At 43.7% G+C, this 15,448-nt stretch overlaps 1 protein-coding gene across 1 annotated transcript in view; it reads left to right on the forward strand.

Moving 5' to 3' along the window:
• The window catches only part of c7a (complement component 7a), a 15,319-nt gene extending 973 nt beyond the window's left edge, over window positions 1-14,346 (forward strand). Inside the window, exons 2-18 of the mRNA XM_061261203.1 lie at window positions 126-193; window positions 539-614; window positions 1,206-1,347; window positions 2,109-2,244; window positions 2,491-2,629; window positions 3,870-4,004; window positions 5,659-5,902; window positions 6,233-6,346; window positions 6,815-6,986; window positions 7,662-7,882; window positions 9,282-9,453; window positions 10,549-10,636; window positions 10,960-11,092; window positions 11,748-11,936; window positions 12,465-12,558; window positions 13,385-13,569; window positions 13,899-14,346. Coding sequence (XP_061117187.1) covers window positions 126-193; window positions 539-614; window positions 1,206-1,347; window positions 2,109-2,244; window positions 2,491-2,629; window positions 3,870-4,004; window positions 5,659-5,902; window positions 6,233-6,346; window positions 6,815-6,986; window positions 7,662-7,882; window positions 9,282-9,453; window positions 10,549-10,636; window positions 10,960-11,092; window positions 11,748-11,936; window positions 12,465-12,558; window positions 13,385-13,569; window positions 13,899-14,077 — 2,487 coding nt within the window. The 3' untranslated portion in view covers window positions 14,078-14,346. The remainder of the gene's footprint in view (window positions 1-125; window positions 194-538; window positions 615-1,205; window positions 1,348-2,108; window positions 2,245-2,490; window positions 2,630-3,869; window positions 4,005-5,658; window positions 5,903-6,232; window positions 6,347-6,814; window positions 6,987-7,661; window positions 7,883-9,281; window positions 9,454-10,548; window positions 10,637-10,959; window positions 11,093-11,747; window positions 11,937-12,464; window positions 12,559-13,384; window positions 13,570-13,898) is intronic.
• The last annotated feature ends 1,102 nt before the right edge of the window (window positions 14,347-15,448 follow it).

A 15,448-nucleotide genomic window follows, 5' to 3' on the forward strand; every position in this document is an offset into this window, starting at 1 on the left:
CCACCAATTTATTCTCACACACTGAAAGTCGGCAACTCTGATTAATATTATTATTATTGTTGTTGTTGTTGTTGTTGTTGTTGTTGTTGTTGTTGTGGTTATTAATGTCTCCTGTGGATCTGCAGTCTGTGGGTTGGGCCAGAGTTACCCCGGTGTGTCTGTTAGCGCTCCTGCCTGCACTGCTCCCGGTTCGGTGAGTGCCCTAAACCCTGAGAATAAGACCAACAGCAGACTGCTACTTACCCTCTGCCCGCTGCAGCTTTCCTTCAGCGCAAGCTGCGGTATCCACGGCAACCCGCGGCACACTGCCAGACTGCTCTATGCAGCCCAGTCTTACCTCAGTGCGGAAATAGTCCCGGTGATTCTCCAGAAGTCTGCTGTTATGTGACCACAGGGTGTACATTTGATTAAGATGTTTAAGATGTGTACTCCGTGAATGGTAATAATAGTTTTAATTGGCTGTTAAAAGAAATGTAAACACTACAGTACTAAAAAAGTAAATAACAGAGCTTGTCTGTTGCTGTATTTATTCTGATAGCTGTAGTCAGCCGGTGCAATGCCAGTGGGGTGCCTACGGAGAGTGGTCCATATGTGATGGATGCACCAAAACACAGGTGAGCTACAGTGTGCTCACATCCAAAAACACAGGTGAGCTACAGTGTGCTCATATGCAAAAACACAGGTGAGCTACAGTGCGCTCATATCCAAAAACACAGGTGAGCTTCAGTGTGCTCATATCCAAAAACACAGGTGAGCTACAGTGTTCTCATATGCAAAAACACAGGTGAGCTACAGTGTGCTCATATCCAAAAACACAGGTGAGCTACAGTGTTCTCATATCCAAAAACACAGGTGAGCTACAGTGTGCTCATATCCAAAAACAGGTAAGCTATGCTCACATCCAAAAACAGATGAACTGTACAAATATAATATAACTGTACAAACTGTACACAGATGAGCTACAGCAGACTCATATCCAACACAGAGGACACAACAGAATTGTACTATTAAATAAACACTCAGATGAGGTTTTCGCATGTCAGCAAACATATACTCACAGACAGCCTCAATTTCTACTAATTGAATTGTTCAGGCCGTTGAAGATGGATTAGAGGAGTTAGGAGTTAGTAAATTTGTCATTTGACGGCAGCATTTGGGGTCACACACTGAGACTCAAATTGGGGTGCTGTTGGGGAACATTTCAGAGGCGGACTCGACCCATCGTCACATACGCTCAGTTTGGGGGAACTCCGTGCTCAGGCGTGGCCACGCAGACGCAAGGCTGTACCACGAGTAGAGGCTGCCCCCTGGAGCAGGGGTGTGGAGAAAGGTTCCGCTGTGCCTCAGGTACTGTGACTGCCCTGTGTGTGTGTGTGTGTGTGTGTGTGTGCTGCTCTATAATGAAGATCAGGACTGTGTGTGTGTGTGTGTGTGTGTGTTGCAGGGAGGTGTATCAGCAAGGCATTGGTGTGAAATGGAGATCAGGACTGTGTGTGTGTGTACTGATGTGTGTGTGTGTGTGTGTGTATGTGTGTGTGTGCTGCTCTGTAATGGAGATCAGGACTGTGTGTGTGTGTGTGTGTACTGATGTGTGTGTGTGTCTGTGTGTGTGTGCTGCTCTGTAATGGAGATCAGGACTGTGTGTGTGTGTGTGTGTGTACTGATGTGTGTGTGTGTGTGTGTGTGTGTGTCTGTACTGATGTGTGTGTGTGTGTCTATGTGTGTGTGCTGCTCTGTAATGGAGATCAGGACTGTGTGTGTGTGTGTGTGTGTACTGATGTGTGTGTGTGTCTGTGTGTGTGTGCTGCTCTGTAATGGAGATCAGGACTGTGTGTGTGTGTGTGTGTGTACTGATGTGTGTGTGTGTGTGTGTGTGTGTGTCTGTACTGATGTGTGTGTGTGTGTCTATGTGTGTGTGCTGCTCTGTAATGGAGATCAGGACTGTGTGTGTGTGTGTGTCTGTACTGATGTGTGTGTGTGTGTCTGTACTGATGTGTGTGTGTGTGTGTGTGTGTGTGTGTGTGTGTCTGTGCTGATGTGTGTGTGTGTGTGTGTGTGTCTGTACTGATGTGTGTGTGTGTGTGTGTGTGTGTGTGTGTGTGTTGCAGGGAGGTGTATCAGCATGGCGTTGGTGTGTAATGGAGATCAGGACTGTGAAGAGGATGGGCTGGATGAGCAGGGCTGTGATGGGTCTGTGTGTGACACTCAGAGGCCACCTCCCAACGTACAGCTTACTGGCCATGGGTGAGACACACACACTTACACACTCACACATACATACTGTACACACGTATGCACAAACACATGCACACACACATACACATGTACTATACACACACACACACACACACACACACACGTGCGGCCCTTTACGGTTGAATGAAGATTACAATCTACAGCTAGAGCCTGCAGTCTCTCATTGGGAGGTATTTTTGATTGGTCCCAGTGCATCTGTCCCCTATACCTGGGCCCTGCGATATGCCTCTGCAGAATGGACGCGCTGACCGGGGCACGGCGAGCTGCAGTGATCAACACCAAGAGTTTTGGCGGACAGTGCCGGAAGATGTTCAGCGGTGACAACAGGTACTTCTATCGGCTCCCAGAAAGCCTTCTGGGATACATCTTCCAGGTGAGTTACCGGCGGCCGTGCCCCGAACAGCAGGCGCCGGGCTTTGCTCCCAAGTAGTTCTGAGTTCAGCAGTGTATCTGTCCAGAGGTGGGCGACGGGGCCATTGTCGTTTTCTTGCCTCTTGTCCTGTTTCAAGGTCTGGCCTTACTTACCTCGTAAATGTCAACATTTTCTCCTGCTGACAGTTGATGATGAGCACGTGAATGACCACCGAATACGGTCTGTGTCCCTATTTGCATGGTTTTACTGTGGTCTAATGTACGAGTGTATCGACGCCGGTGTTGTGACGCTAGGCTGGGGGTGGCCACAGGTCATGTGGTCAACAGACGAATAAACATCAAATCAGCATTTGGGCTTCCAGCTCTTTATTAATCCAGGGTAGGGGAAAGGGAGGCCAAGCATTACATTTACATTTTACATTTTAGTCGTTTGGCAGGCGTTTTTAATCCAAAGTGACTTACAAGTGCATAGGTTCTTCCACAAGTTAAAGCAACACATCCATAACTAGTAAAATACACATGAAGTGCTGTTCTAAACGTACAGTCCATCATAAGTGCAATTCAAATTATTATTATTATTATTATTATTATTATTATTATTATTATAATTATTATTATTATTATTATTTTTTTGGGTTAGACAAGAGTGATATGGAAATTGGAAAGGGGGGGGGGGGGAATCAGGAGGTAGGACTAAGGTACAGTTTGAAAAGATATGTTTTTAGTCTGCGTCGAAACAGGGAGCGGGATCCTGCTGTCCTGACAGTGATAGGCAAGTCACTCTACCACTGAGGAACCAGAATGGAAAACATCTGTAGAGGCAACCTAAAAATACCAGCATTCATCCCTCTGCTCATTCATATCTTTCCCAAGCCTGAGAACCAGGCCTCTTATATAGCCAAATAATTAGGTAATTGGCCACAGCTATAGTGATTACAATGAATCTCAGCTGTGGCTATGGCTGTAGATAGGGCCAATGCTGCCCCCTGGTGGACAGCATCTTACTTTACCTTCATGTCACCACAGTGCATACAGCCAATGAGCTCATTTAGCCAGGGGAATTGGTGGAGGTAAAAACCTGCACACACCAGGGACCAGGGTAAAAGCCTGCACACACCAGGGACCAGGGTAAAAACCTGCACACACCAGGGACCAGGATGAAAACCTGCACACGGCCCTCCAGGAACGGAATTGCCCACCCCTGCACTGACCGGATCTTTGAATTCTGGTCTCTCACCCAGGTGAAGGTCGAAAACGATTTCAGTGACGAATTCTACGACAGCTCCTGGTCCTATGTGAAACATAAAGAGGAAAAAGAAGACTCAAATGAGGGACACCATTATAAAACCTTTCACAGCGAGATAACTAAAAAAGAGGTACAAACTTGTTTAAAATGTTCATCTGTTCAGTGATTGTTTTGGTTTTTGTTTGACTGGGTAAACAAATACTTTATCAATTGACAAACTAGTTTCATTCAATGTGTCTTATATTGTTGATTCATGGACTATGATTGGTTGACAAAAACAGTGATTGATTAAATGGTTGGCATTTATATAGCGCCTTTATCCAAAGCACTGTACAATTGATGCTTCTCATTCACCCATTCATACACTCACTTACACACCAACGGCGATTGGCTGCCATGCAAGGCGCCGACCAGCTTATCAGGAGCATTTAGGGGTTAGGTGTCTTGCTCAGGGACACTTCGACACACCCTGGGCGGGGGATCGAACCGGCAACCCTCCGACTGCCAGACGACTGCTCTTACTGCCTGAGCCATGTCGATTAAAATGTATTATATTTACTTATATACTGCATATTGAGTATTGCCCTTGATTACTTGGTGGATTGATTGAGTGATTGGCTGATTGATTCATTGGTGGTTTTATTGCTTTATTGCTTGATTGCTTGATTGGTTGTTTGAGTACCGTAAATCCTCAAATTGTGTCCAGGATTCTATTTGAAGTCGGGCCTCAGATAATAGCCGGGGGCGTGGTCGATTCGGACAAATAAAGGCCGGCCCCCAATATTGCCTACCAGTAGGGCTATCAGTCCATGAGCACATTGTTTCGATTTAACTCAATGAAATAAAAGAGCTCTTCTTCATATTTTATATTGTTGGTTGGTTGTTGGGTCTCCAACACATTGCTCTCAAGCTACCAGTCGCTTGCCGCCCCCTTCTGAGTAGCTTGCCAAAGGCTGAAGCAGTATACATTTAAACACAATTCTTGCCGCGAGGCATTCCAGCCTACGAATTTAATAAAAAGTAAATCAGGCAAAATTAAAAATTAACTAAATTTAGGCTACTTGGATACGCAATAAGGTTTCCATGTATTTACAGCACAGCGCACGTTCAATGAATGAATGAAAGCGGCTGCCTTGGCTCGCAATAAACAGACGGGTGGAAATCCCGACACTCTTTCAACTACATAAAACTTAACAGTGAACCATCAAATACCCCCCAGATTTCAGTGCCCATCAGTCCCAACATTTAGCAATAGAATCAAACAGTCCAAAAGTAAATTAAATCCCAAACAAAAGCGAAAACATTTTGATAGCCTACCGGTATGCTGCTCCAAACGAAACGCATGTCTCACAATAAAACGCATTTTAGGAAAAAAGGATCCTTAACTTGCTGTTATCTACGCTAATTTGTTATTGTTCATGAAGGCGTGTCTGGCAAGTTGTCATTTTATGAAGATTCTGGAATTGCATGTGATTTCTTGTGTTTGAGAATATTTACAATAAACTAAGTCTGTTAAGACTGACACTGACTTACCAAAGGGTGTTCCTGATTAGCCTACACTAATTGATTGAAGTGTTGAACAGTGTTGACCCACTTTAAGTGTAGCCTTTTACTTTATTTATAAGAATAAAATTCTACAACAGAAGCCTAATAAGAAATAAAGGCCTGCCTCGAATACAAGCCTGCCCCAAATAAAGGCCTGTGTTTTGCGCAGCCTAAGTAAATAAAAGGATTTACGGTTGAATCGGCTGATTGGTTAATTGGTGGTTTGATTGATTACCCAGAACCACAGGTTGCTGATAATTAAGAACAACGTGGAGGTGGCTCACTTCCAGAACGCGCCCCCGGCCTACCTCCCGCTGTCCGAGGAGTTCTGGAAAGCTCTGTCCACCCTCCCCACCGTGTACGACTATGCCACGTACCGCCACCTCATCGTCAGGTACGGGACCCACTTCCTGTCCGAGGGAACCCTGGGAGGGGACTACCGAGCCATGGTGGGGATTGACAAGAAGTCAGAGAGCAGCATGAGTGAGTCTCCGCACTCCCTGAATCTGCACCCCACGTCAGACTATCCCTCAGGCTGATTACTAATATATTTATGTACATTTCCTTTTTATGGTCTTAATATTAACCCAGTTCTTATACTCCTTTATAATAATACATTTATATCACTAAATTAATAGATGTACAAATGTGACAGAAATTTGCAGCAGTTGGACCCAGGCCCACTACTGTTTACAAATATGTGTATAGAGCTAGACACAGCAAACTTAAAGGTTAGCTAAATGTTTTAAAAGCTTAAAGTTGAGTGTCTATTGCACTGCTCAATTGCTTTATTTAATGTTTTTTTACACACAGGCTCCAGTTCTGAAAGTTTCCACAAGTGTGTGACAACACGCCACAACTTTTTATTCTTCTCGTGGTCTAAGACCAGGTGCAATTCATTCACTGATGACTTCAGTGCATCCGATGGTGTGTTATACTATACCTCCAATTATATCATGATATCTAAGTCATCACATAATAATGTATTAAAAACAATGGCACGATGTTTTATGTGAAAATAGATGAACAGATGGTTGACATTATAAGTGCTGGTGAACGTGTTCCTCAGCTGTTTTATGTACAGTAAATTGCTTGAATTTCACGAACTTGCCTCTCATCTCAAACTAACTCAATGCCCTTTCTCTGTAAGTCGCTGTCAGTTTCATGAACGTTTAGGAGATTATAGGATAAAATGAAACATATTTCTTCTGATAAGAAATTAGTTTTGGGTGTTAGGAATAGGAAAGTAATGGAGGTGCCTTGGTCTGTACGATGAATGGGCTTCAGGCGACAGGAGGCAATGTGATGTGAAAATGAAACACATTTATTTATGCTGCGTGCATTCCAAGAAAAATATTGCACACTCTCAAGATAAAATACCTCCCCCCTTACCAGGGTCTAGGAGTGATCACATGTCCATAGATGTAGACCCTGTTGGCGGTGACCCTGCCTACATCGAAGGGCTCAAAAAGGTGGACTTGAAGAATCCTGCTGGAAACATGGATATGTACAGGAAGTGGGCGGGATCAGTGAAGAACTTCCCCATTGTCATCAAATCCAAGGCAAGGTGTTCAAACTACAACCCCCAGGATGCTTTTGGGTTCCTTTTTATTTGCCACTAATTTATTGACCTTTATGTAAGCAGGTGAGTCTCGCCGTGATTAAAACATACTTTTTGAAGAGAGATGTGGCAAGAAGCTAGCAGTTCACACAAATGGCATTATAAAAACAATTCATAAATTGTTAGCAGATTGCACAAAACAGTTGACAAGTGACATGGGAAGCATCAGAAATGCGAAACACCCCTGAACGGCCAAATTTATTTGTCATGATGCTGCATCGACCATCCTCTGTCATCCACCAGCTGAGCTGCTCAATCACTATATCAGAGGATTAAATTAATAAATCAAAACTATATTTATACAGCACATTTCATGTTAAATAAGACAATAAAATGCAGTGCAATGCATTTTACCAAAGGATGCAATGCAAAATGGAAACGTTTTACCTTGTATTTCACGTAAATTATGACCATATTCAAGTCACCTGATTGAACAAAAGAGTCGCACTTAAGATGAAAGTTTGAGAAAGTTCTTCAGGGCTTTAACCCATCGCTTGAACTTAACTTGAATTGCTTCTGCTGACACCCGTGAGTCTAAACAAAAGCTAGTTGCTCTGTGAAAGAGCGCTGACTGAATGCCTAAACTGGGAGTAGTCATTTCATCTTCCGCTCACAGCTGAGGCCGTTGTATGAGCTGGTGAAGGAGGTGCCGTGTGCCGCAATGAAGAGGCTCCACCTGAAGAGGGCGACAGAGGAATATGAGACGGAGGAGCACCCCTGTCGCTGCAAGCCCTGCCAAAACAATGGCGTTCCCGAGCTGAGAGGGACAACCTGCACCTGCATCTGCAAGGAGGACACCACCGGCCCTGCCTGCCAGTTTGGGAAGGTCCTGGAACAGCCAGGTGAGACAGGAAGTGCCATAGCCAGATACTCCTCAGCATCTTGTTCATAGAAGAAGTGACTTAGACAACAGCACCTCAGTATCCTGTTCATGGAGGAAGTGACTTAGACAACAGCACCTCAGTATTCTGCCCATAGAGGAAGTGACTTAGACAACTACATCAGAGTATCCTGTTCATGGAGGAAGTGACTTAGACAACAGCACCTCAGTATCCTGTTCATAGAGGAAGTGACTTAGACAACTACATCAGAGTATCTTGTTCATAGAGGAAGTGACTTAGACAACAGCACTTCAGTATCCTGTTCATAGAGGAAGTGACTTAGACAACTATACCAGAGTATCCTGTTCATAGAGGAAGTACCTTACACAAGTACACCTCAGTATCATGTTCATAGAGGAAGAGACTTAGAAAACAGCACCTCAGTATCCTGTTCATAGAGGAAGTGACTTAGACAACAGCACCTCAGTATCCTGTTCATAGAGGAAGTGACTTAGACAACTACACCAGAGTATCCTGTTCATAGAGGAAGTACCTTACACAAGTACACCTCAGTATCATGTTCATAGAGGAAGAGACTTAGAAAACAGCACTTCAGTATCCTGTTCATAGAGGAAGTGACTTAGACAACAGCCCCTCAGTATCCTGTTCATAGAGGAAGTGACTTGCACAACTACATCAGAGTATCCTGTTCATAGAGGAAGTACCTTACACAAGTACACCTCAGTATCATGTTCATAGAGGAAGAGACTTAGAAAACAGCACCTCAGTATCCTGTTCATGGAGGAAGTGACTTAGACAACAGCACCTCAGTATTCTGCTCATAGAGGAAGTGACTTAGACAACTACATCAGAGTATCCTGTTCATAGAGGAAGTGACTTAGAAAACAGCACCTCAGTATCCTGTTCATAGAGGAAGTGACTTAGCCAAATATACTGTAGTGAACTGGTCAAACAGGAAGTGCCACCGGGGACAGTGGAGTTTCAAGAATCTGATGCCAGATATCAGATGTGTGTTCATGACGACAATCGTGGTAAACTACTGACTAAACGTTCCATTTAGTTTGCCCCCAAAATCTTTTAATACAAATGGACATGACTTTGGCCTAAAAATGCCAGCTAGCTGATTTCTTGCTCACCTGTGAAGGTAAGAACAAATTTATATAAAGTGTATTATAACAGGCAAATGATCGTCAACTTTTGCTCTCCATGTTGTCCCCATCAGCAGACATTTACCACGCACTACCTCTTCCAACTGTTTGCTAACGTTAGTTAACGTTCATGCTGAACAGAAAAAAGTCTGAATATGTTGCCGAACGTTAGCTAATGTGCCATCTTGAACGCACGAGCAACCATCTGACAGTAATTTTTTCTCCTCTGACCCTTGTTGCTCCACTTCCAGGGGTCATCCAGGGAGCCTGGACCTGCTGGTCATCCTGGTCTTCCTGTGGCCAAGGTCAAAGGTCACGGTCACGAGCTTGCAGCAACCCGTACCCCAGTGGAGGGGGAAAGCACTGCAATGGGCAGCCTTCGGAGCGTAAAGCCTGCGATGACGAGGATCTGGAACATCTGCGGTGAGAATCACCATAACGCTGCCCCATCAGTATGAATACGGCCAGAACTCCGGGTCTGTATATAGCATATACATACACAACACTTCCATATGTGTTTGTGTACAGCATACACACAACTCTGTCTGTATATAGCATATACATACACAACACTTCCATATGTGTTTGTGTACAGCATACACACAACTCTGGGTCTGTATATAGCATATACGTACATATATAGGGCGGCCTGTAGCGTAGTGGTTAAGGTAAAGGACTGGGACACGCATGGTTGGTGGTTCTAATCCCGATGTAGCCACAAAGCCGTTGGGCCCTTGAGCAAGGCCCTTAACCCTGCATTGCTCCAGGGGAGGATTGTCTCCTGCTTAGTCTCATCAACTGTACGTCGCTCTGGATAAGAGCGTCTGCCAAATGCCAATAATGTAATGTAATGTAATGTAATATACCCAACGCTGTGTCTGTATATAGCATATACGTACACAACACATATATACACAACCCTTGCAAACATATCTGACTGTATGCATCATATACACAATGTTATATATTTCACCATATACTGTGTGCACACAACCCTTAAAACCATCTCTAAATATACAGTGCTTACCAAGTTTTCAATATTTCCAACCTTCCCAAACAGTTCTGATGGTGTAAATAACTCTTATAGTGTTCTTCAGATATAAATAGTGTGTATAAAAGTAAAAGCATAGAGAAAAAAAAATCAGTATATTAAAATGGCACTAAGCACTTGACATGAGGTGACATGGTTCAGGCAGTAAGAGCAGTTGTCTGGCAGTCGGAGGGTTGCCGGTTCGATCCCCTGCCTGGGCTGTGTCGAAGTGTCCCTGCGCAAGACACCTAACCCCCAAATGCTCCTGACGAGCTGGTCGGGGCCTTGCATGGCAGCCAATCGCCGTCGGTGTGAGTGTGTGTATGAATGGGTGAATGAGAAGCATCAATTTTACAGCGCTTTGGATAAAGGTGTTATATAAATGCCAACCATTTACATGAAAGTAAAGTTTTTTTTGTGATAAAAATGTCATAGAGTTATTTGTGGGGTTAAGCCTGAAGCTGCTGGTGATGTTTCTGCATGTCCAGCATTATGGAGCCCCACTGTTTCGATCCCTCACTTACTCCACCCAAGGCCTGCAAGACTCCACCTCCCCTAGTGAACGGGTTCGTCTTGGTAAGGGACACTTCAGTACTTCCTTAATTAGGCCGTTTATAGCCTAACAAACAATGAATTTATTAACACGATTTAACTAAAACCCAGAACAACTATTTCTACTTCCATGTAAATTGTTTTCTGGTCCACGTTCCGGATTTGGAAGGGTTCCTTAATTGCGCTGAGGTTTTACTCAGTGCAGTTATCCGGCTAACTGGGTGATCCTGCTTTGTGAAACAGGAGTGATGTCAGGAACAGGGCTCATTGTGGTCAAGCTAAAATCTGTGCCTACAGCAACGTGTTCGGCTACCTGCATGTCTTAACATCTACATGCCTCCACGCAGGACCCCAAGAACGTTTACCTGGTGGGCAGCCGGGTAGTCTACTCCTGTGTGGTGGGATACCACATCGTTGGAGACACCAACGTGGAATGCCTGGAAGACCAGAGCTGGAAGAGGGACAAGATGGAGTGCAAGAGTTAGTGCTTCCTTCTGCATCGAGGGAGAGGGAGAGAAGACATCAACATAGACACATAAAAAATATATAACAAATATTATATATATTTTCTATATTATATTAATATCTATTAACTTGCATATTATGTTAAACTCTTAAAATATATAGCGGACTTGCGGTTGCAGTTTGTTGCAGTTGCACACCGAGGGCCGAGGTTCGATTCCTCCACGATTCCAAAAGGCAGAGTTTGGCTGGCTCTCGTGGAGCGGCATAATTGGCTCGCTGCTCCAAGGGAGGGTTAGTAGGATCGCCGCATAGAGCAGCACCCTGGGCACCTCGGAGTAACGGTCTAACTGAGACGAGACGGCTTGGAGAAGGCGTGTCACTCTCAGGGTCACATGATCCTTCTGGGCCCCCGAGGGATGGGGTCGTCAGGCGGTGTATCCCCAGCTAGCACTGTATCCCCAGCTAGCACTGACTGGATTAGACAGGGTATAATTGGCTGCTGAATTGGGAGAAAATTTAAGAAAAAAAAATTTCAACAAATATATATATTTAACTTCGGAGCAGAAATAATTTTTTGCACCAAAAAATATGCAGTATATATCTTAAAACTAAGATATAATCATTCTCAGGAAAAGTAAACAAAATATTTTTTCTAATTACGTGTATCCAGGCACTGTATGCATGACCCCGCCCCTACTTCAAGGGGTCACCGGATCCCCCTGGAAGCTGACCTATCAGATTGGAGAGACAATCACAGTGTCCTGCCCACCAGGAAGTGTGAGAGAGGGCGAATCTGAGATCCAGTGTGACTCCAGTCTAAACTGGTCCCCCCAGCCAGAGAGCATCAAATGCAGCTTCAGTAAGCTATCTATATATCTATCTATATATCTGTCTGTCTGTCTATCTATAAAACAATCAATTAATAAATCATTTTATTGGTCACCCGATAGATCGATCAATCAATTAGTCAATTTCTCCATCTATTAATCAGTAAATCAATTGATCACAATCCAAAACCAAACAATGAACCAAAATATCAATCAATTATTCAATAAAGCTATAGATTAGGTGATAGTGAAATATTGGTTAAAAGTGCTATTGTTGAGATTAAAAATGCTGGTGTTTTGGTTTGATTTTGAGAAACAAATATTGTGTTTTGAAAGTTAGAAAGGGTATGAAAGTAATTGTTGCACCAAGCTGCATTTAGTGTAGAGAGTTGTATGAAGAGTTTTGGAAAAGTGAATTCATTGTTTAAAAATGCTGTAATTACCAGTTCAGTGAACTTACCAGGCTGCATTTTTTCAAGTTTTGTTTTTATGTCTGGAAAATTATTAATTCAGCTTTTTATTGTTTTAATTCCCTATTATTTTATGTAATTCTGTTCTAGCACCAACAGAAATCCCAAACGCAGCTGTAAGATGCAAGGCATGGGAGAAGTCGGAGAAAGGGCGGTGTGTCTGTAAACTACCGTACGAATGCAGGTGAATTCTGACAGTAAATACAAAGATGTGTTCATAATAATAATAATAATATTAATAATAATAATAATACGTTTCTGTTTATTTTATTTGTTTCATTGTTTTTCAAATAACTTTGCCGCTAAGTCCAAGACTTGCCACAATTGGTCGACCTGTTAGGATGGTGGCGCGGTACTGCGCATGACAGATATTGATCTTCATGAGGCTAGCACCCGCACCCTATTTTCCTTAGAGCAGGAACCCTCAACTCTGGCCCTGGTTTAATCGTTGTAAAACATGGGACTTTAGTGGGACACCCTGTGTTTTGACTGAGCCAGCACTGATGGGAATGTAGCATCAGCCTAGCCCAAGGGTCGGCAACCCTGGCCCTGGAGAGCCGCAGGGTGTGCTGGCTTTCGTCTCCACCTTAAAATAAGCAACTGATTCAGACCCAAGAAAGGTGAGGTGAGTTAACTGTAATCAACGGCTTTCATTGATCAATTAATGCCAAGTAACAACGAAAGCCAGCACACCCTGCGGCTCTCCAGGACCAGGGTTGCCGACCCCTGGCCTAGCCCTTGCACAGTGTGGTTCAAGGGCTCGACTTGTAAATCTCCAAAGATTTTGTGTGCATTATACCACCACCTGGTGGCCAGTCTTTGCACTATTTAAACCTCTGCAAGAGTTCAGCATCCAAAAAAGCCTAGCATGTTTGGCAAGCATCAAGCATAAAAGCGGTCAAAGTTATTTGATGTCAAAAAAGTATGCAGCATAATAATAATAATAATAATATGAATTATACCAATAATCATAATAATCATAATAATAATTTATTGTTTGTGTTTGTCAGCGTGTCTCTGAACTTATGCGTCACTAACGAGGAGACTGGCCGGACACATGTGCTGAGCTTGTGTAAAATGCAAGCGGTCGTTTGCCTGGGTCGTAGCTACGTCCTGGCTGAGAACAACACCTGCTCCTGGCCGAGCCGTGACACTGCGCCTTGCTCCGCATGCCAGCCAGGGGAGATTTGCGACGGTAGGCATCGACAGTGCCCCCAGGCACCGAGAAAACGGTCCGGCGTACATTAGCGTGTTCTGAGGCGACTTCATATGTTGACGTATTGATGAATGGTGATATTATTATTTTTATTTTTATTTTTTACTTCAGTCCATGTTCCGGATTTGGGCGGGGTCCAGTTTTTACTCACTGGCTAAATCCGTAATCCTACTTTGTGGAGCAGGTCCCCAGGTCTAGATTTGAGAAGCCCAGCATAGATCTCCCGTTGAATAACTGTGCAGGCACCGCGCCGCGTCAAGGTCCAAGGTTAGCGACGGCACGAAAGACTCTTCCTCTCTGGGTTTCAGGCGAGACGAGCAGATGCCGCTGCAAGGAGCCGGGAGAATGCGTGGAATCCGGTGCCCTGCTGTGCGTCCAATCCGGAGAGGGAGCCGTTGCCGTGACGATGTCAGAATGCGAGGCAGGACGCAGGAGGTGCAGCGGGGAGAACGTGTCGGTTACCAGTGTGCAACCCTGTCAGGCGTAAGGCAGAAGCCAAACACTCTCTCTTTTTAAAATGGAGGTTTTGTTTGGGATTGTGCCATAGCTCATACTTGTCATATTTGTGTATCTAACGCATTTGAATGTAAACAATTGCTTTTTGTTTCAAACAAACAAAATTAAATTTACACACACACAGACTGAATGCAGTGTATTCTTTTCCTGTTAACTTTTTTTTTATTGAGGTGATGGACTGTTGGACTGCAATTGCTTCTACTTAGTTTTTAAAAATAAAATAAATACAATTTTATCATGCCTTGAAAATGACATTGCCTTTTTGAAATTGACATTGCCTTTGAACAATATTAGAAAATTTCTTTGTGGCAATATTTGACAATGTTTTGTATTAGTGCACTTGATTAATTTACATGTACATTTAACAGTTTCTTGACACTTAACCCACCTGCAGTCTGACTAATTATATAAGAGGCTGGCCCTCACGTTTTTTGTTGCTGTTGTCATTTTAAAGACACACACCCATGAAAAATGTAGTGTCTTGTGTTTTGATGCAGGCTGTGTTCTGGTGTTAATTGACAGTCTGGGCCAGGGGTCTCCAATCTTATCCAGAAAGGGCCGGTGTGTGTGCAGGTTGTTGTTTTAGCACAGGACTAAGACAGCTGATTCTACTCATCTAGGTCTTGATTAAAGACCACGATTAGTTCATTAGTATAATCAGGTGTGTTACTGCTGGGTTAAAACAAAAACCTGCACCCACGCCGGCCCTTTTAGGATAAGATTGGAGACCCCTGGTCTGGGCAATCTTACTGGAGTCAGACAGTCTAGAGACACAGAAATCAGATATCTCTCTCGCTGAGGGAACAGTCAAATATTATTATTTTCAATAGTCCAAAAACGGCCCCAGCGACTGCACTATCTGGGCCCATAGAGCCATAACATAATGGCATGTACTGAAACTCTGGCATTATATTGCATTGAAATTATATTGAAATATTGCAACATTTCACAATATGTGTGGGCATTTTTTTTTTTTAAACCAAATTAATTGATTGATATATTTCTTAAATGCACCATTATTTAAAAAAAATAAGCAGACATTTGTCAGTTTGGAAGCAGGCTTCGTTTCTTAAGGGAGAGCAGCTACCTTCTGGCAACACCACTTTCCATGGCTGGTAGTAACATTCCCAGAAGTGCGTGCCGGAGTCTGGAAGGTTAAAGAGCCATTAGGCAGGCGGCCAATAACGACATGATTGACGGATTGTGGCGACGGCGGATTTGGTCGTGGAGCCGGTGTGGTAATTATGTTGCGGTCGGTGTTCAGCTGACGTCATCCTGCCGTGCCGGACAGTGCATTTACATACAGTGGCGAAGATTTAAAGACAGTAGTCTACGCATACAA

The sequence above is a fragment of the Conger conger genome, chromosome 11 (genome assembly GCF_963514075.1).
Source record: "Conger conger chromosome 11, fConCon1.1, whole genome shotgun sequence".
NCBI lineage: Eukaryota > Metazoa > Chordata > Actinopteri > Anguilliformes > Congridae > Conger > Conger conger.